This window comes from Saimiri boliviensis, chromosome 1 (genome assembly GCF_048565385.1).
Source record: "Saimiri boliviensis isolate mSaiBol1 chromosome 1, mSaiBol1.pri, whole genome shotgun sequence".
In the NCBI taxonomy this organism is placed as follows: Eukaryota; Metazoa; Chordata; class Mammalia; order Primates; family Cebidae; genus Saimiri; species Saimiri boliviensis.
The window spans coordinates 27,431,910-27,453,779 of record NC_133449.1 but is presented as its reverse complement, the minus strand read 5'-3'; the positions used below and the strand labels follow the sequence as shown (position 1 = coordinate 27,453,779).

General features: G+C 40.2%; 1 protein-coding gene across 1 annotated transcript in view; it reads right to left on the bottom strand.

Annotated features, from left to right (window-relative positions):
- Positions 1–1,901: 1,901 nt before the first annotated feature.
- Positions 1,902–21,870, bottom strand: part of SLC4A1AP (solute carrier family 4 member 1 adaptor protein) — a 32,115-nt gene continuing 12,146 nt past the window's right edge. Inside the window, exons 7-14 of the mRNA XM_003941537.4 lie at positions 21,300–21,369; positions 20,743–20,929; positions 16,307–16,418; positions 13,653–13,893; positions 10,282–10,368; positions 9,567–9,634; positions 3,108–3,177; positions 1,902–2,221 (exon numbers count right to left, since the gene is read on the bottom strand). Of these exons, the coding sequence (XP_003941586.3) occupies positions 2,172–2,221; positions 3,108–3,177; positions 9,567–9,634; positions 10,282–10,368; positions 13,653–13,893; positions 16,307–16,418; positions 20,743–20,929; positions 21,300–21,369 (885 nt within the window). The 3' untranslated portion in view covers positions 1,902–2,171. The remainder of the gene's footprint in view (positions 2,222–3,107; positions 3,178–9,566; positions 9,635–10,281; positions 10,369–13,652; positions 13,894–16,306; positions 16,419–20,742; positions 20,930–21,299; positions 21,370–21,870) is intronic.

The window sequence follows — 21,870 nt, the reverse complement described above, 5'->3', positions numbered from 1 at the left end:
TGTGTGTGTGTGTGTGTGTGTGTGTGTGTGTGTGTCTAATCCTGTGGTGCAGAATGTGTGTGTGTGTGTGTGTGTCTCCTGTGGTGCAGGTGTGTGTGTGTCTGTGTCTCTAATCCTGTGGTGCTGGGGGGAGGGATGTGTATGTGTGTCTGTGTCTCTAATCCTGTGGTTTGGGGTGTGTGTGGGTGTGTGGGTGTGTGGGTGTGTGTGTGTGTGTGTGTGTGTGTGTGTGTGTGTGTGTGTGTGTGTGTCTGTCTGTCTCTAAACCCTTTGCCTTCACTTCAACCAGAGCAAGTATATTTTTACCTGTTCAAGTATTAGGGTCCCACATACAATTTTGTTTGAATAGAGTTTCACCTCTGAAGATCATTGATCTAGCTCAGACTTTTGTTCACTGTTTTGATCCAAGATGGCATAGTCATTCTGTACCCAATTCCTGTCACTTCTTACATCATCAACCAGTTTTTCCTTGTTGGTCTACATGAAGTCCAAAATAATAGTTTCTCATAATACCAACATTCCTTTTTGAGAGATGAAGGACTTATCACTTTTAGCAGAGCAGACTTCCCACATCTGTCAGGATAACTGAAGTTGCTCATTACTGCTTCCTGCCTACCTCCGTGCATACTGTGTAATCCATTTTAGGAAGCATCAGCCTCATCCACTCTCCAGATCAACCATAGCATTTCTCCTCCTGCTTATGTCTGCCTCAGCCTACCCCAAATGCTCTCCACTTTGCTTCACTCTTGGGCTTTCCTTTCTATGGAAGTGAAGCACTAATGATGGGGAGGGCGAGGGGAGAAAATAAGACATCTTGCATTTCTTCCTGTTTCCAGAGAAATTCTTCCTACTCCCCTCTCCACAGAGGCAAGAAGTCTCACGCTGGGCAGAACATATGCAGCTTTTCATTCCATGGCCTTATTTGCACTCTTCCGCAAGAGGAGGAATGACTGGTCAGAGTTCTGGACCTTCAGCAGGCTCAGTTTTTATCAGGACTAGTGCCTGAATGCACAAGGCGGTGCCATAGTTACCTTTGTCCTGATAAGTAAGGGTCTATTCTCAAACCTGCTAAGAAGATTATAGTTGAGGGCTGTAAGAAGCCCCCACTGTGAACCTACTTTTAGTACCAAGAATGACAGGGACACCCAGAGTCACACCCATAGCATAACCTCATATTTCAACAGTTATTCCAGGAGGCAATATCAGTGAGTTCTGCAACCCAACCACCAGAAGCACCTTATTGCTCAGGAAAAGCATAGTCCATAATTCTTAATGAAACAGGCTGTTAGCTTTAATCAACATTAGGTCCCAAACATTACATCCTGGATGCAGTGGCCTGTAATCCTAGCATTTTAGGAGGCCAAGGAGAGTGGGATTGCTTAAGTCCAGGAGTTCAAGACCACCCTAGGCAACATGGCGAGACCTTGTCTCTATAAACACAAAAATTAGCCAGGCACAGCGGCATGTACCTGTAGTCCCAGCTACTCAGGAGGCTGGGGCAGGAGAATCGCTTGAGCCAGTAAGCTGAGACTGCAGTAAGCTGTGAGATCATCCCACTGCATTCACTCAGGGCAACAGAGTAAGAACCTCCCTCAGAAAAAGAGACAAAAAATTAGGTCCCAGTGCTTTGGGAGGCTGAAGCAGGAGGATCACTTGAGGCCAGGAGTACAAGACCAGCCTGGGCAACATAGCAAGACTTCATCTCTACCAAAAATTAAAATAAAATAATTAGCCAAGTATGGTGGTGGTACACATATATAGTTCGAGGTGCTTGTGAGGCTAAGGTGGGAGGATTGCCTGAGCCCAGGAGTTCAAGACTACAGTACTGTACAACTGTATCCCAGCCTAGGTGACAGAGTAAGACCATGTCTCTTAAAAAAAAATTAATAAAAAATAAAATATTCGGAACATATACACCTTCTTATTTTAATATGGTCATGTCTCTCACTTTACAAATTCCCAAAATATATAGTTCCCTTTTTACATACACATATAAACACTTTTAAACATAAACATATTCATGAGAATCATATGGGCTGATAAATTTAGGAAGCCAAGAACACAGAAAGAAAGGCCAGTCAGCAGGTCTTACAAATGGTCATCTAAACTTCTCTGACCATTCAATTTGATTATCCCAAATATACCATGTCACATGGTCCACAGGGTCTTCTTTAATAGCCATACTTGTCATTAAGATGGGTTCTGCCATCTCCACTTTGACCTTGAGCAGAATATTAAAAAAGTAAGAAATACATTATTTACTCTTCCAAAGTCAGGAGAGAAAAAATATCCAGATATCAGAAGGCCAAAGAGTAAAACAAACAAAAAGGTTTATTCTATGATAGAAATTTTGTTTTTTGTATGAAATTTCAAAATAGTCCTCTTTTCACTTCTATCCTAACATTTGTTAGCAAAGAAAAAGCAGACATCTCTAGTAACTAAATTCTATTAGTTACTAATATATTAGAAAACTCAAGGTGTGATGAACATATGAGGAAGTAAGTATCTCATACATTTCCTTAAGGGTGTGTGTATGAGCATAAAACTGATACAATCTCTATAAAATGCAATTTATAATATCTTTAAAATGTTTATCCCTTTGTTCCAGCTGGTTAACTTTTATAAATTTTTTCTATAGATGCACCTCTATAATTGGCATAAGTATCCATAAGAAAGTACTGGCACAAGTATCCATAAGAAACTAATAACAATTGGTTGTCTTGTGAGGAAAACAACTGAGTAACTGAGGCACAGCAGAATTGTTTTCCTTTCTTTAGACTTGATAAAGCCCAGATAACATTACATCTATGAACACTTCTGTATATATTCCTAGAAGATAAGGACTTTTTCCAAAAAACATAACTCAATATCATTTATACTTTTAAAAAATCAATAATTTCTTAGTATCATCAAATATCCAGGTAGTATTCAAAATTATCTAATAATTTTTCTAAACAGTTGTTTGAATAAGGATCCACAGAGGATATACAAATTATTACTACATACTCTCATAACTTTCTTATTTCGAACCTGAAATGTATATTACCTATTCAAAAGTATAAATAAATAAATAAACCTTAGAGGAAATAAAAGTAAAAACAATTTACCTTCAGGTGGGACCCACACACAGTAGTCTGGGTCATCTTCAGGATATTTGGAAGAAAGTATTGGTGGAAGCTGCAAAGAAAAGATGGATTGTTTTATTCACAAGAATTTATCTGCAGAAACCTTACAACCGCAGAAGGGATTGGGGTCCTATTGTTAGCCTCCTTAAACAGAATAAATGTTAGCGAAGAATTTTATATGGAGCAAAATGAAGTTTCATCAATGAAAAAGGAATATTTTTCAGACAAGCAAATGCTGAGGGAATTTCTCACTACCAGATCAGACCTACAAGAAATGCTAAATCTTAAAACAAAAGGTTGACATGCACCAGAATAGAACCACTTGAAGGCATAAAATTCACAGGGCATATAAAACAATAATACAATGAAGAAAGCAAAGTATCTAGGTAACAATTAACATGATGACTGGAATAGTACCTCACATCTCAATATTAACACTGAATGTAAATGGTCTAAATGTGCCACTTAAAAAAGAAAAAAATCACATGCTGAGTGCAGTGGCTCACACCTGTAATCTCAGAACTTTGGGAGGCCAAGGCTGGTGGATCACCTGACATCAGGAGTTCAAGACCAGTTTGGCTAATGTGGCAAAACCCCGTCTCTACTAAAAATATAAAAATTAGCCAGGCGTGGTGGTATGCACCTGTAGTTCCAGCTACTTGGGAGGCTGAGGCAGGAGAATCACTTGAACCCAGAAGGTGGAGGTTACAGTGAGCAGAGATCATGCTACTTGCACTCCAGCTTGAGCAACAGAGCAAGATTCCATCTCAAAAAAAAAAAAAAAAAAAACCAAAACCAAAACAAAAAAACCAAGTATCTGCTGACTTCAAGTGACTCACTTAACGTAAGGTTTCTTATAGACTGAAGGTAAAGGGGTGGAAAAAGATATTCCACACAAATGGAAGCCAAATGCAAGCAGGACTAAGCTGTTCTTATATTAAATAAAACAGAATTTAAAGCAACAACAGTAAAAAAAAAAAAAAAAAAAAAAAAAAAAGACAAAGGGCCTGGTACAGTGGCTCACGCCTGTAATCCCAATACTTTGGGAGGTTGAGGCAGGTAGATCACGAGGTCAGGAGTTCAAGACCGGCATGGCCAAGATGGTGAAACACCAGCTCTACTAAAAGTACAAAAAAATTAGCCAGGCACAGTGGCAAGCACTGGTAATCATAGCTACTTGGGAGGCTGAGGCAGAAGAATCACTTGAACCTAGGAGGCAGAGGTTGCAGTGAGCTGAGATCCTGCCACTGCACTCTAGCCTGGGAGACAGAGCGAGATTCAGTCTCAAAAAAAAAAAAAAGACCAAGAGGCAATTATATTAAAGAATCAATCCAACAAGAAGATACTATAATCCTAAATATATATGCAACTAAAACTGGAGCTCCCAGATTCATAGAACTACTGGCTGGGTGCAGTGGCTTATGCCTGTAATCCCAGCACTTTGGGAGGCCAGGGCAGGCGGATCACCTGAGGTTGGGAGTTCGAGACCAGCCTAACCAACATGGGGAAACCCCATCTCTACTAAAAATACAAAATTAGCGGGGCGTGGTGGCGCATGCCTGTAATCCCAGCTACTCAGGAGGCTGAGGCAGGAGAATCGCTTGAACCCAGGAGGCGGAGGTTGCGGTGAGCTGAGATCATGGATCATGCCACTGCACTCCAGACTGGGTGACAAAGCAAGACTCCATCTCAAAAAAAAAAAAAAATTACTACCAGACCTAGGAAACAAAAACAACACAATAATAGTGGAAGACTTCAACACTTCATTGACAACACTAAGCAAATCATCAAGGCAGAAAGTCAACCAATACTGGACCTATACTACACTCCAGAACAAATCGACTAACAGATATTTATAGGACATTCTACTCAAGAACTGCAGAATATACAATCTTCTCATCAGTGCATGGAATATCCTCCAAGATAGACCATATGATAGACCACAAAACAAATCAGAAATAAAAAAAAAATTAAAATATCAAGTAAATTCTCATAACACAGGGGAATAAAACTGGCAACCAACTCCAAAAGGAACCCTCAAAACTATATAAATACATGGAAATTAATCTGCTTCTAAATGATTTTTGGGTTAACAATGAAATCATGGGAAATTTTTTAATTCTTCAAAATGAATAATAGTGACACAAGTTATCAAAACCTCTGGAATACAGCAAAAGCAGTGCTAAGAGGAAAAATTTATAGTGCTCAATGCCTACATCAAAAAGTCTTGGGCCAGGCATGGTGGCTCACGCCTATAATCCCAGCGCTCTAAAAGGCCAAGGCAGGAGGATAGCTTGAGCTCAGGAGTTCAAGAACAACCTGGGCAACATGGCGAGACCTCATCTCTATTTTTTATTCTTTTTTTTTTTTTGAGACAGAGTTTCGCTCTTGTTGCCCAGGCTAGAGTGCAATGGTGTGATCTCAGCTCACCACAGCCTCCTCCTACTGGATTCAAATGATATACAAATATGTATACCATTTGAGCTGGGATTACAGGCATGTGCCACCAAGTAGCTGGGATTACAGGCATGTGCCACCACACCTGGCAATATTTTTTTTTTTTTTTTTTTTTTTTTTAAGATGGAGTCTCGCTCTGTCATCCAGACTGGAGATGAATGGCGCGATCTCAGCTCACTGCAGTCTCCACCTCCCAGGTGGAGAAGCAATTCTTCTGCCTCAGCCTCCTGAGTAGCTGGGATTACAGGTGCCCGCCACCAAGCCTGGCTAATTTTTGTACTTTTAGTAGACACGAGGTTTCACCATGTTAGTCAAGCTGGTCTCAAACTCCCGACCTCAAGTGATCCACCCGCTTCGGCCTCTCAAAGTGCTGGGATTACAGGCATGAGCCATTGAGCCCGGCCCTCAGCTCTATTTAAAAAGAGAGAGGAAAAAAAGTCTAAAAGATCACAAATTGACAACCTAATGTCACACTTCAAGGAACTAGAGAAATAAGAACAGACTAAAACAGGCTGGGTGTGGTGGTTCACGTCTATAATCCCAGTACTTTGGGAGGCCGGGGTAGTTAGATCGCTTGAGTCCAGGAGTTTGAGACCAGCCTGGCTAACATGGCTAAATCCCATTTCTACGAAAAATACAAAAATTAGCTGGGTGTGGTGGCACACACCTGCAATCCCAGCTACTCAGGAGGGTTGAGGCAGGAGAATCACTTGAACCCAGGAGGTGGAAGTTCCAGTGAGCCAAGATTGTACCACTGTACTCTCTGGGCAACAGAATGAGACTCTGTCTCAAAAAAAAAAAGAGAACAGATCAAACCCAAAGCTAGCATAAAAGAAATAACAAAGATCAGAGCAGAACTAAATGAAATTGCAACAAAAGAAATTACAAAAGATCAATGAAAAAAAGGTGGTTTTTGAAAAGATAAACTAAATTGATAGACCATTAGCTAGATTAGACAACAAGAGAAGATTCTATATTAGCTCAATTAGAGATGAAAATGGAGACATTACAACCAACACCACAGAAATACAAAAGATCATTTGAGACTACTGTGAACACCTCTATGCACACAAACTAGAACATCTAGTGGAAATGGATAAATTCCTGGAAACATACAACCCTCCTAGACTGAATCAGTTAAAAACAGAAATCCTGAACAGACCAGTAACAAGCAGTAAGATTGAGTCAGTAATAAAAATAAATATTACCACCAACAAAAAAAGCCCAGGACCAGATGGATTCATAGTCAGATTCTACCAGACATTCAAGGAAGAACTGGTACTAATCCTACTGAAAGTATTCCAAAAGATTGAGAAAGAAGGACTGCTCCTTAACTCATTCTATGAAGCTAATATCACCCTGATACAAAAACTAGGAAAGTACATAACAAAAAAAGAAAATTAGAGACCAACATCCCTGGTGAACAGATGCAAAAATCCTTAACGAAAGACTAGTAAACTGAATCCAACAGCACAAAAAGATAAAACACCCTATTCAATACACCATGATCAAGCGGATTTCATCCCAGGGATGCTGGGATGGTTTAACATATGCATGTCAATAAATACGATACATCACAGAAACAGAATTAAAAACAAAAACCATATGATCATCTCAATAGATGCAGACAAAGCATTCAGTAAAAGCCAGCATCCCAGGATCATTTGAAGCTAGGAGTTTGGGGCCAGCCTGGGCAACAAAGCAAGGCTATTTCTACAAAAAAAATGTACCAACTAGCCAGGCATTGTGGTGCAAAACTGTAGTCCCAGCTACTCAGGAGGCTGAGATGGGAGGATCACTTGAGTCAAGAGGTTGAAGCTTGCAGTAAGCCATGATCACACCACTGCACTCCAGCCTGGGTGACACAGCAAGATTCTGCCTCAAAAACATAAAATAAAAAATAAATGTTTTTTTGCAGCAACTTGGATGAAGCTAGAGGCCATTATTTTAAGTAAAGTGACTTCGGAGTGGAAAACCAAATACCATATGTTCTCACTTGTAAGTGGGAGCTAAGCTATGGGTATGCAAAGGCATACAGAGTGGTATGATGGACTTTGGGAGACTCAGAGGGAGGAGGGTGGGAAGGGGATGAGGAATAACAAATTGCATATTGGGTACAATGTACACTACTTGGGTGACAGGTGCACTAAAATCTCAGACTTCATCACTATATGATTCATCTATGTAGCCAAGAACCATTTGTACCCCAAAAGCTATTTTTAAAAAATTACATATATGTGTGTGTGTATATAGATAGATACTTATCTATCTATCTATCTATAGTGTATATATAGATACGTATCTATCTATCTATCTATATATATATATAAATAATTTTAACTCTAAGAATTATTGTCCTTATGCCTGTTAGCAAACAAAAACTAAGAGAAAACAGTTTCTAGTAATGCTCTTGACATAAGTAACCTACTTGGGGGAGTATTTTCTCTCTGAACCTTTTTTTCCATAAAGCATCACAAGCTGATTTTCAGCCAATGAGTTATGTGACAGTCCTTGAAAGGGGCAGTTAACAGACTGCAGGTATGAGTGCTGAATGATACAGCCCCCAGAAAGGGAAATCTGGCATTTACCTTTTTTTTTTTTTTGAGATGGAGTGTCACTCTGTCGCCCAGGCTGGAGTACAGTGGCACAGTCTCGGCTCACTGCAACCTCTGCCTCATCCTGCCTCAGCCTCCTGAATAGCTGGAATTACAGGTGTGCGCCACCATGCCCAGCTAATTTTTATATTTTTGGTAGAGAGAGGGTTTCACCATGTTGGTCAGGCTGGTGCTGGTCTTGAACTCCTGACCTCGTGATCTGCCCACCTCAGCCTCCCAAAGTGCTGGGATTACAGGCATGAGCCACCACGCCTGGCTGGCATTTACCTTTTGGCCAAGGTTTAGAAAAGTTAACAGAGCAAGCCTGACTGCTATCCTTGGAAAACCTGTTTGCAGGGTTCACCCTTGGCTGGCATCTAGGAATCTAGATTTGGGGAAGGTTTCTACTATTCTAACTGACAAGAATGGCTCACTGTGCTTAAATTATTTGTACCAACAATGTAGTTCATGATGAACGCCTGCCTTCCTTCTGGAAGTCTGAATTTCGTAGATGCCAGGCAGGAAATGCCTACACAATCAGTCCCCAGTAAAAACCCTAGGCACTGAGTCTCTAAGGAGTTTCCCTAGTTAGCAACATTTCACAAGTGTTGCCACAACTTGTTATTAGGAGAATTAAGCATGTCATGTGTGACTCTACTGGAAGACATCTTTGGAAGCTTGTGCCAGGTTTCCATCATATTTTGCCCATGTTCCTTTTCCCTTTGCGGATGGTGCCTGGAATCCTTTTGCTGTAGTATAATAGATGTAAGGACAATCATACACTGAGATCTGAGTCCTCTTGTGAATTACCTAACCCAAGAGTGGTCTTGAGGACTTCCTGATATAACCTAGCACTTCTGGGAGCTTGCCATATCCACACAAAATTATACATATACAAGATTGTTCATTATAGTATTATTGTAATAAAAGACTAAAAACAATCCAAGTATTCATCTATAAGGAACTGGTTAAAGTGCTCCATAGGGTGAGAAGCTCTCAATATACCGATAGAAAATAATTTTCATGAATGGTTTAAAAAAATAAAAATAAAACAAAAAAACAGATGTAGAATGGAGTACATTACATTCTACCTTTTGTGTAATAAAAGGAGGAAAATAAGAATATGTTATTCAAATGTCTTCATATGGCATACTAGGATATAAAGAAAGATTCATAAACTAATAAAAGATATAGCTTATATGTGAGCAGTTATAGAGAATAGAGTGATAAAGACAATAGAGAATTTAAAAATGAAAAGCAAAGAATCTAGATTTCTACGAGAGGGGGATAAGGCTGCTGGGAACTCTGTCAGTCTCCAAAGGTTCACTCTTTTGGATGTGGTCTATCACAAGGGGATTCATTTTTACTCCCAGACAAGTGAAATACTTACTTTGCCTGGACCAGGCACTTTCTTTTTCTTCAATTCATCTCTGCTTTTCTCATATTCATTCTTTGATGCTAATTTAAGAAAAAAACAAAACTGGTAATAGCTATTTTCAGTATAAGTAAAATAAAAAGAAAAAATTCTTCCTAAAACAACATTATAATTACTGAAGAAAAGATGCTCATGACAATGCAATTCTCAACAATTCCTTCTACTGCTATAAAAACTATACTTAGAGAAAATTTTTCCTGGATGAATAACCCTAGTTTTTAAATCTTAAGGCTAAATATAACCATATTATGTGAATAAGTTAAAAAAAAAAGAGGCTGATTTTACTAGTACACAGTTTAACCATTACAGGTAAAACCAGAGTAAAGCAGTCCTTTTAACAATTTCTTTTAAGATAGTTTTGGAATCACTCTCATGATAGGTACACATTTGACTTTGGGAGATGTAAAATTGTGACGAGCTTTGCACAGCCAGAGGGAAGCATCAAGGCATGGTGCTTTATGAGGAAGGGAGAGGGAACTCCAGAAGGTGGAAGAGGAGTAAAAGAAAGGCAAATGGGATGGCACCAAACACAAACCTCTTTTACATTCCAACTTTGTCCAGGGGCCTAGCAGCATCTGTGCTGCCTTCAGGTCAGGTGCCAACCCCTCCCTTATGAAATCAGTTGGTCACCTGTGTGCGGAGCAGCAATAAAGGCTGGTGTAGTACTTGCCTGAGGGTCCCTCACATGATGAAGTGGTTTCGCTACTGTCTTGATAATCTTTTTTCTGTTCTGTCTCACTAAGTTGAGACATGTTTTCTGTAAAAAGCAGTATCAAAGCATATTGTCATTATTTAATTCATAATGGAAAGCCAAAAAAACAAAAACAAGAGAAAGAGAAGCTAAGTACATAATCATCCAGTTCTATTTTCATCAGCTTCAACCAATCTTACAGTTTTAATAAATATGCTCCAAATGTATTATAGAAAACTGCCAATTTTCCACTTAAAACACTAGCAAACATTGAAGTACAACTTTTTAGCAATACTTGCCAAAAGACTCAAATATGTACATACTCCTTGGCCTAGAAATTCTACTCCCAGGAACATTTTATTTTTTTAAATCAGAGATGACCACCAAAATTTATTATTATTATTTTTAGAAACAGGGTTTTTCTCTGTTGCCCAGGCTGTAGTGCAGTGGTGCAATCATAGCTTACTGCTACCTTGAATTCCTGGGCTACAGAGATCCTCCTGCCTCAGCCTCCAGAATAGCTAGGACTACAGGCATACACCACCATGCCCAGCCATTTTTTGGTTTTTTAAAAAATTTCTTGTAAAGATAGAGTCTCTCCATCTTGCCCAGGATGGTCTCAAACTCCTGGGCTCAAGTGATTCTCCTACTTAGGCCTCCCAAAATATTGGGTTTACAGGCGTGGGTCACCCAGCCTGGCACCAAAATTTATTATACCTGTGTTTGTAATAGCAAAAATTAAGAAATAACCATGGCCGGGCACGGTGGCTCAAGCCTGTAATCCCAGCACTTTGGGAGGCCGAGGCGGGTGGATCACGAGGTCAAGAGATCGAGACCATCCTGGTCAACATGGTGAAACCCCGTCTCTACTAAAAATACAAAAAAAATTAGCTGGGCATGGTGGCGCGTGCCTGTAATCCCAGCTACTCAGGAGGCTGAGGCAGGAGAATTGCCTGAACCCAGGAGGCGGAGGTTGCGGTGAGCCGAGATCGTGCCATTGCACTCCAGCCTGGGTAACAAGAGCGAAACTCCATCTCAAAAAAAAAAAAAAAAAAAAAAAAAAAAAGAAATAACCTACATGTTTAACAACTGAGAGCTGACTAAATACATTATGGCACATGCATGTGATGAACCACTATGTCCTTCTCCAAAACCACATTTTAAAAAGAATAGTTTAAGGCACAGGGGGAAAAACAGGTTATAAAACAGCGATATATAAGCTGGGCATGTGGCTCAGACCTATAATCCCAGCACTTTGGGAGGCTGAAGTGAGAGGATTGCTTGAGGCCAGGAGTTTGGGACCAGCCTGAGCAACACAGGGAGACCCTATGACTCTATTTTCTCTACAAGCATGTGCCTTAGGAGGTCAAGGCTGTAGTAAGCCAAGATCACATTATTGTACTCCAACCTGGGTAACAGAGTAAGACCTTGTCTCAATAAAAGTAAAAATTAAAGTAAAAATAAAAATAAACCACAGGAAGAAAGGCCTGGGGCAATCCCTCATCACTGCAAATTTACTAATTATTTAATCTTTTTTGTGTTTTGTTTTGTTTTTGAGACAGAGTCTCACTTTGTCACCCAGGCTGGAGTGAAGTGGCATGATCTCAGCTCACTGTAACTTCTGTCTGCTGGGTTCAAGCAATTCTCCTGCCTCAGAGCCCTCCTGAGTAGCTGGGATTACAGGCATGCACCACCATGCCTGGATAATTTTTTTTTTTTTTTTTTTTTTGGTATTTTTAGTAGAAATGGGGTCTCACCACGTTGGCCAGCCTAGTCTCGAACTCCTGACCTCAGGTGATCCACTCGCCTCAGCCTCCCAAAGTGCTGGGATTACAGGTGGAGCCACTGAGCCTGGCCAAATTTACTAATTATTTCATCTTATAAACCAGGTTTCAAAATCTAAGCTTTTTTTTTTTTTTTTTTTTTTTTTTTGAGACGGAGTTTCGCTCTTGTTACCCAGGCTGCAGTGCAATGGCGTGATCTCGGCTCACCGCAACCTCCACCTCCTGGGTTCAGGCAATTCTCCTGCCTCAGCCTCCTGAGTAGCTGGGATTACAGGCACGCGCCACCATGCCCAGCTAATTTTTTGTATTTTTAGTAGAGCCGGGGTTTCACCATGTTGACCAGGATGGTCTCGATCTCTCGACCTCGTGATCCACCCGCCTCGGCCTCCCAAAGTGCTGGGATTACAAGCTTGAGTCACCGCGCCCGGCCAATCTAAGCTATTTTTACACACACATATTTACTTTGGTCCATTAAACAAAAAAAGTTATAATACTTATTGCTTCCCTTCCTGCTGAGCTGTTTATATCCACCCTTGCAATATATGGCCCACAGACCAAGCTCACATAAGTACCTTTTTAAAAAGGAGAATGCAGATACAGAATACTTACCTCTCACGGATGAGGAAACAGTAACTTTTCTGTTTCCCAGGCAAATGAAGGTGAGTCAAGAGAAGGGCCAGGCCTGGCATTTTTATGTAGACAAGCCTGATTTGTTCTGGAAGTAGACATGCATGCATTCCCATACATTCAATGCCAATTTTTATTGTTTCTACTCATGCTTCCTATTTTCTGAGATCTTTACCTTGCTTACCAGTTTGGCCAACCAGCAGGAAAATAACCCCTATGGTGGACATGGGATGAAAGGATACCAAAAAGATAAACAATGATCTTTAAGAGTGGGGTTGTGGGGATTTATCTTTTTTCCTTTGGATTTTCATGTGTCATCTGTAGTTTCTAAGATCAACATATAATCCTCTGTAATTATAAAATATACATATATTCTCCATATATAGAGAAAATACAGAATATATATATATATATATATATATATATATCAATCAATTCCATCTTTCAACATTTTTCATCAAATATTTGCTGAAGTGGATGGGTATGTGTCAGGTTTTCTGCTAGGTTCCAAACAAAAAGATGAATGAAGCAAGATCCTTCTTGAGAATTTTTTGGCTTCTGTTTCAGGAATGGGGAAAAAAATTAGTAAGGGTTGACCTATCCTGAGACCACCTGATCAGGCCTCATCATCTACCCTATTCCACTGCCTTCCAACTTACACAGTGGCAGCAGCTCAGAATTATTCCATAGCAGCTATGGTTTCAGATTCCACAGCCTTACATTTTCTGTAATTCCAGAACAGACTGGAAATAACTGCCCTTAATTTGCAATGAGGACAAATAATGACTGGAAGCCAAAGGGAGAAGACCTTACTACAGACTCAGAGTATCACATACAAAGTCAAATGCACAGACAAGAACTGGCCTTGCTTTTTAAAACCTATCCACAATCAATGTAATTGCCCAATGAACAACAAAGGAAGGAGAAGAAAGATATTACCATGGGTTTGGGGTTCTTTAAAATGTGTGAGATCTGTGGGAGGCCTCATTTCCTGCACTGCTGCTTCTGGCTCTATCTCTTGCTGTGGCCTACTGAGGCTTCCATCCTCCAGTTTTTTCTTTTCATGCTCCTCCTTTTCTTTCTCTTCTTCCTCTTCCTCTTCCTCCTCCTCTTCTACTTCAGGCTCATCTTTCATTCTCATTAGAGCTGGAGGGAGTTCTGGACGCTTGGGGGGTAACTTCTAAGAGGGAAACAAAACCATGAACAAGTAGTTCTACCTAATGACAACAAGAGAAAAATCTTTTCAAGGAGATCAAGCTAAATGCGTTGAATGTTTATCCTCTTTAGGTTGACGAACCCCATAGAAGTCTGCTGGAGGTGGGACTTTCACATGAAATTTTACCCATCTATGGACCCTAAACAAGTGTATTTATTAGTTCCTAGAGTCAAAAATTACTAAATACAAAACACTTGAAAATAGCTTGTAGGGAGCTAAAACAGTTATTCCAGATGAGTGCCAGCTACAGGAATTCTGTCCTGTTATAGCTAATGATATTAAAGGATCTTAATTGATCATAAAATCATTTAAATAATAAATTAGACAATCAGAAATGGGTCATTTGTGCTGCTTTTTCATTTTAGACTTAAAGTTAATTTCAAGGAAACAAGGCATGTAAATCAGTCAAACAGATCCTGAAGAAAAGAAAGACATTTCTAAAGAATAAGGCTAAATATTCTAATCAAAGCCATTCAATAAAAGTACTTATTAGAAAAAGTTAATCACAGTTATGAAATAGAGGGAAGGAACCAAAGCCTATCTTGGTTATATCTTTTTTTTTTTTTGAGACATGGTTTTGCTCTGTGGCCCAGGCTGTAGTGCAGTAGTGTGATCTCAGCTATCTGCAACCTCTGCCTCCCTGATTCAAGCAATTCTCTTGCCTCAGCCCACAAAGTAGCTGGGGTTACAGGCACACAGGCCACCATGCCCAGCTAATTTTTGTTTTTAGTAGAGACAGAGTTTCACCATCTTGCCCAGGCTGGTCTTGACTAGTGAGCTCAAGCAATCTGCCCACCTCAGCCTCCCAAAGTGTTGGGATAGCAGGTATGAGCCACCATGCCAGCCTACATTATCTTTTAAATATAGGATTTAATTCAGCAATCCTCTAAGGAGGGCTTTTCAGTAAAAAGTTTTCTATTTAAAGCCTAAGTCCCCACCACAACAGATTGAAAAGCCTCCTGTTAGGTAAACCGTAACTCACGCGAAATACATAGCTAGGACTTCAGATCTCTGCCACCAGAGGGCAGTCTACCCTAATTCAGAGTGTTAGGCTGAATTGTGCCTCCCTACCCCCCAAATTCATGTTTGAAGTCCCAACCCCCAGTACCTCAGAATAGACTGTAAATTAAATTGAATTAAATTAAAATGACAGTATTAGGGTGGGGCCCTAACTCACTATGACTGGTATCCTTATAAGAAGAGACAGCAGGGGTGCAAGTGCACAGAAACGGCCATCTGAAGAGGCAGCAAGAGGGCAGCCATTGGTTAAGCCGAGGAGAGGCCTTAGAGGAAACCAACCCTGCTGGCGTCTTGATCTTGGACTTACAACCTCCAGAACTGTAAGCAAATAAATTTTCTGTTGTTTAAGCTGCCCAGTCCCTAGTATATTGTTATAGTGGCCCTAGCAAACTAATACTCAAGGTTCAGTTAGGGGTAATGAAAAGCTTTTAAAAGCCGAATCTATGAATAGGAATATATATAAAGCAAAAACACACAGACAGACATATATTGTAGAATAGCAGGGAAATCATAAAACTCAAGAGACAGACCTAGATCTGATTAGCAGCTTAGTTACATAATGCTAATGTGACTGGTATTTAACTTCTCTGCCTCTATTTCCTCATTTGTAAGAGGTAATAATTCCCACACAGCACAAGGTGTTGGAAGGATTAAATGAAGAAAAATCATATGGCAGAGGCAGGTGCACACACTATGTTCTTAACAAACATTGGTGAGTCTGAATATTACATCTATCCACCTGAGGAAAAGCATTTAATGCAGGAGACCCATTCTTAAATGCAACATTCATGAAAAATTAATAAACTAGTATTACAATTTACAAGTAATTTACTTGCAAATTGATTGGCAGAAACCAATTCACCATTTTATGATAACCCTAAGCTGAGCAAAAGAATGCAAAAACTGGCCAGGCGCAGTGGCTCATGCCTATAATCCCAATACTTTGGGAGGCCAAGGCAGGCAGATCATAAGGTCAAGAGATGGAGACCATCCTGGCCAACATGGTGAAACTCATCTCTACTAAAAATACAAAAATTAGCTGGGCATAGTGGTGCGTGCCTGTAGTCCCAGCTACTCGGGAGGCTGAGGCAGGAGAATCACTTGAATCGGGGAGGCAGAGTTGCAGTGAACCAAGATCACGCCACTGCACCCCAGCCTGGTGACTGAGTGAGACTCTGTCTCAAAAAAAGAGAATCCAAGAACCAAGTTCTGGGAAAGATGTGATCATACCAAGCCCATAACCCTTTCTCACATTACTATGGAATGAGTCATTTGTGCTTTCAAAAAAGAAAAGGAGAAAAATTAGTTCAGGGATAACTCAAGGGCTAAAAGTTTAACACCCTGACTCACAACTTACCCCTACTGTTCCAGTTTTTAATTTGAATTTGCTTCCTCCTTTCATGGCACCAAATAGAGGCAATGTAAGCTTTTTAGCTTTGTTTTCTGCACCTGCAGTCTGACTTTCAGTCCTAGGAAGAAAGAATAATTATATACATCTATTCCAGTGAGTCCATAGTTTTATCTAAAAATACCATGACAGTGACAAAGAAACCTCTGGCAAAATAAAAATTACCACAAAATTAATATCTAAGCAAACAACAATAAGAAAGAGGTATTTAGACCAACAGTTTGAATAGACAAGAACCATGTTGACTGTCATAGACACAGAGTCATTAAGGGCATCATGTGGCTGCTCCCTTAGTCTAGTAATTTGCAACATGCTACATGACTTCATACCCATGAAATTACTACAGTTCAAAAGTCACTGGCAAAGGAGAATATATAAGCAGCAGGAGATGGAGCCATGGTATAAAGCTCTATTTCCCACCAACCTCTGAAGTGTGTCTTACTTATCTGGAGCCCCCACTTAAGTTAAATGCTCTGAGCACTTAAGTTAAAAAAAAATGTGTGTGCATGGGGATGGGGAGAGAGTATGCAGGATACTCTGTGTAGTAATGACGAAGATATAGTGACAGACTGCAACTGTTGAGACTGTCAACATTCTCAATGGCTGGAGATAGTTATAAAAGCTAAGCCTGCTATGGCAAAGCTGAGGAAGGGTATAAAGAAGACAGTAGAAATTAGAAAGGCAGAGGGAGAACAAAGCAAAAACAAAAGGGATGGCAGTTGAGTTGACAAGATACTCAGAGCAGGCAGAAGTGACAATGAGAATATGGCATGAGGAGACAGAGGAAACCCCAGAATAACTAGGCCAAAAAGAAGGCCCTATGCTTTCTTCACATTAACCATGGGACAGCCCTGCAAACTAGAATATAAGGACAGTACTGGCACTCTTGACTCACAGTGACCCATACCAGATGTTGGCTACCCGGCCCTGCCTGAAGCCCTACTTGCTACTACTGCCTTCTTTTACCTAGGTCTTACCCACTTAGTGGTGCTCTTAGATCCAGCCTCAACCCCCTTTCTCCCTACCAGAGGTAAAACCCATTCCCTTGCTAAGGTCACCAGAAGAATGCTGCCTGCCTGTCTGTGAAGTACCTTTTGTCAAATCACCATCCTTCACACACTTCCCCACAGGCCTCAGGAAGGCTCTGGCACAGAAAGGCAGAAGCAACAGCAACAAAGATGTTTTCAGCTACATTAAAAAGCTAGGCTGGCCTGGAGCTAAGACTGGCTCAAAGGAGATGAAAAAGCAGAAGATGGAATCACAATCAAGATTGCTTGCAGGGGTTAGGGTAGGAGGCAGAAAGTTTCAAAGTTCAACCCTTAAGTGAAAAGAGAAGGAAGAAGATATACATTTAGGCAAGTATCCAAAATAGGAAAGGGAGGAAAAGCCAGGCAAGCACACAGACTGACAGGAGAGGCTCTGGAGGAAGCTGAAACATATATATATATATTTTATTCTTGCCCCAAATGTGGTTTGTTTTTTTTTTTCCTTTTTCCAAAAGCAGAGATTTGCTTTCATTTTTTGTTTTTGTTTGTTTGTTTGAGACAGGTCTTGCAACCTCACTTTACCAGGCTCAAGTGATACCTCAGCCTCCCAAGTAGCGGGGACTACAGATGAGCACCACCATACCCAGCTAAGTTTTTATTTTTTGTAGAGACGGGATCTCACTATGTTGCCCAGGCTAGTCTCAAACTCCTGGACTCAAGCCATCTTCCCACCTCACTCTCCCAAAGTGCTGGGACTACAGGTGGTGAGCCACCATCCCCAGCCACTTTTATTAACAAGTAGTTTTACTGCAACAAAATTTTATATGATTCTTACTTTTTCCAGTTATTTGTTATTTAAAACTAGAACTGCAGCTGTATTACAATAAATTTAGACCTGAAGTGGTATGGCTATTTGGTATAGGATTTCCTTTTAAAAATTCAGTATATCTGAATAGAATAGAAAGTATATTCACATGTTCAAAATTCAAGTATAAAGTACATATACTCTGAAAAGTCTCCCTCCCATTGCTGTCCTCCAGCCACCCAGTTGCCTTCCCCATTGGCAATCAATATTATTAGTCTTTAATTAATCTTTCCAGAGATACAGTAGCAGATGCTATTGATACCCCTCCCAGATTCCCTTTATCAGGCCAAACAGCTACTGCAGACATGGGCAGTTAAAGGCTCACATCTGCACCCTTCCCAGGAGAAATGCTGTGAGTCCCTCCCACCCCCTAGTCAGTCGGGTACCCTATGACCAATGAAGGGCTGGAAGGACTGGGTATAAAACCCAAGCACCTTGCCTCCATGGTATCTGTGTTGCCATTTGGGCTCTCAAACCATATCTTAGCCCAGATTCTTCTCCTGCCCTCTCCTGGTTCCCATACCCCTCTACAGATTTCTCCTGAGAGCACTCTCTTAATAAATCACTTGCAGATGAATCCCCGATTCAGTCTGTTTTTAGGAAACCCAACCTAAACAGATCTTATGCACATAAGCAATGGCCTACATACCTATGTATTCTTCCCCCACAGTCATTTTTTATAGACAGTGCCTGTTATACACACTGTTCTGCACTTTGTTTTTGTTACTCATCTTGATAGTGTTTCCATATCTTATATATAGTTGCCTCTTTTTTTTTTTAACAGCTATATGATGTTCAATTGTGTAGCTATACTATAATTTATTTAATCCATCCCCTTTGACAAACATTTAGGGGATTTCTAATCTTTTATTATTAATATAAACAATGCTGTACATCATTTCCTAAGTATGTGAGGGACAAATTCCTAGAAATGAAATAGATCAAAGGGCATGTGCATTTGTAATCAGGATAGAGACTGCCCATTTGTCTTGTATAGAGAATGTCCTAATTTGTCCAATGAGCAATACAAGAAAGTGCCTTTTTGTCATAGCCTCATCAGCGCAATATAAAATCACACTTAATTAAACTTCATCAAATTTAGATAAAAGTGGTATTAAGGCCAGGTGTGGTGGCTCATGCCCGTAATCCCAGCACTTTGGGAGGCTGAGGCAGGCAGATCGCTTGAGGCCAGAAGTTCAAGACCAGCTTGGGCAGCATGGCAAGACCCCATCTCTATACAAAATTAAAACTTAGCCAGGTATGGTGGTACATGCCTATGGTCCCAGCTACTCAGGAAGCTGAGGCAGGAAGATCACTTGATCCCAGGAGGTCAAGGCTGCAGTGAGCTATGATCATGCCACTGCCCTCCAGAATGGGTGACAGAGTGAGAGCCTATCTCAAAAAAAAAAAAAAAAAAAAAAAAAAAAAGGTATTATGTTGTAGCATTTGTAGCATTTGTATTTCTCTTATGATGAAGAAGTTGAGCATCTTTGTATAAAAGATGCTATTTGTATTTCTTTTTCTGTGACCTATGAGCAGACATCCTTCACCCATTTTTCTCCTGGATGGTTGGTTGTCTACTTATCATTCAGAGGTCTTTTTATTAATATTTTAATTTTTTTTGAGACGGGGACTTCCTCTGTCACCCATGCCGGAGTGCAATGGTGCAATTACAGCTCACTGTAGCCTTGAACTCCTGGGCTCAAGCAATCCTCCAACCTTGGCTTCCCAAGTAGCTGGGACAACAGGTGTGCTCCACCAAGCCTAGCTAATGTTTTCATTTTTTTGTAGAGATAGGGTTTTGCCACATCACCCGAGCTGGTCTTGAAAGTCATCTACCTGCCTTGACCTCCCAAAGTGCTAGGATTACAGATGTAAGCCACTACGCCCAGCCTCAGAGGTCTTTTTATATTAGATAAATTAGGTTTTTGTGCATGATGCTTTTTAAAGGAGTTTATTCTACACTAAAAGATTAAGTAAAAAACTTCAGAATCTTCCAATGAATTAGAAATCAATATAGTTTTCTCAAAAAATCCTCTAACAGTCTATATTTTGCAAATATGAAATGAGTCTTTATAAAACCATTGCCTTCTGTGCTTTAAAGAATTCCTTGTATTGGCCCAGCACGGTGGCTCACACCTGTAATCCCAGCACTTTGGGAGGCCGAGGTGGGCAGATCACAAGGTCAAGAGATCGAGACCATCCTGGTCAACATGGTGAAACCCCGTCTCTACTAAAAATACAAAAATTAGCTGGGCGTGGTGGCGCCTGCCTGTAATTCCAGCTCGGGAGGCTGAGGCAGAAGAATTGCTTGAACCCAGGAGGCGGAGGTTGCGGTGAGCCGAGATCGCGCCATTGCACTCCAGCCTGGGTAACAAGAGCGAAACTCTGTCTCAAAAAAAAAAAAAAAAAGAATTCCTTGTATTATAGTTGTATTCTATAATGGTTATTTAAGAAGATAAAGCGATAATTGAAAATGTTATCTATGCTACCATACTTATTTAAAATTCCAAATATAACTAAGACTTACTTACTTTTTTAGTTCTGGAATCTCTGCTGGCTTTACAATTTTTATTAACCCTTTAAGTCTCTGTTGTTCTTTCCTCAGTTCAAAAGTTCTCAGGTGAAGTTTCTTCCGGGACACACCATCCAATGTACTGCCTGATTTCATTTCTGACATGAATGCATCTAAAGAATCCTGAGATGGCGACTCTGATAGAACTGTCCAGGAAAAGAATAACACATGTTTAGAAAAATGGTCCTGAATATTTTAAAATTCAGTCAAAGTTTCCATATAAAAGTCACTAACATAAAACTGGACAGAGGACATTACTAATAATAGGAATAAGGAACAGGTTATAGCCATGAGACCTCAGGAAGTCATTTTGTCTCAATGGGCTTCATTGCCCTCAACTATTAAATAAAGAGATTAAACCAAATGATTTATAATGTTCTTTCTAGTTCTAAAATGGTATGTTGCTCTGTCAAAAGGCTCCATATTCTGTATATTTCTTATTAACCAATGTAGCCCCAGTGCCTAGCATAGAGCACTATATATGGTGTACTAATAAATATTTGATGAAAAACTTACTTTTACTTGAGGCTTTCAATCTCTCAGATATTTCTGAAAGTTCCCTTTCAGCATCATTTAATTTTGCAACCTGTAACACCCAAATCAACAGGATTAGAAAATTTTTCTTCTTTCAAACTGTTTCCTTATCATCTTCCTATTTTCACTATTGTTACTAAAAGTTTTAAGAAGATTAATTCAAAAGTCCAGTTGAACTGCTACTTACAGAGATAACATTTTTTTTTTTTTGAGATGGCGTTTTGCTCTGTTGCCCAGGCAGGAGTGCAGTGGCACGATCTCGGCTCACTGCAACCTCTGCCTCCCGGGTTCTTGCAATTCTCCTGCCTCAGCCTCCCAAATAGCTGGGACAACAGGCGCACACCGCCACACCTAGCTAATTTTTGGCATTTTAGTAGAGACAGGGTTTCACCATGTTGCCCAGGCTGGTCTTGAACTCCTGAACTCAGGCAATCCGCCTGCCTCGGCCTCTGAAAGTGCTGGGATTACAGGCGTGAGCCACCGCACCCGGCCGGAATTAACACTTTTAATGTGTTAAATTCAAATTGAATTTATTTCTGAATTTAAAAACACA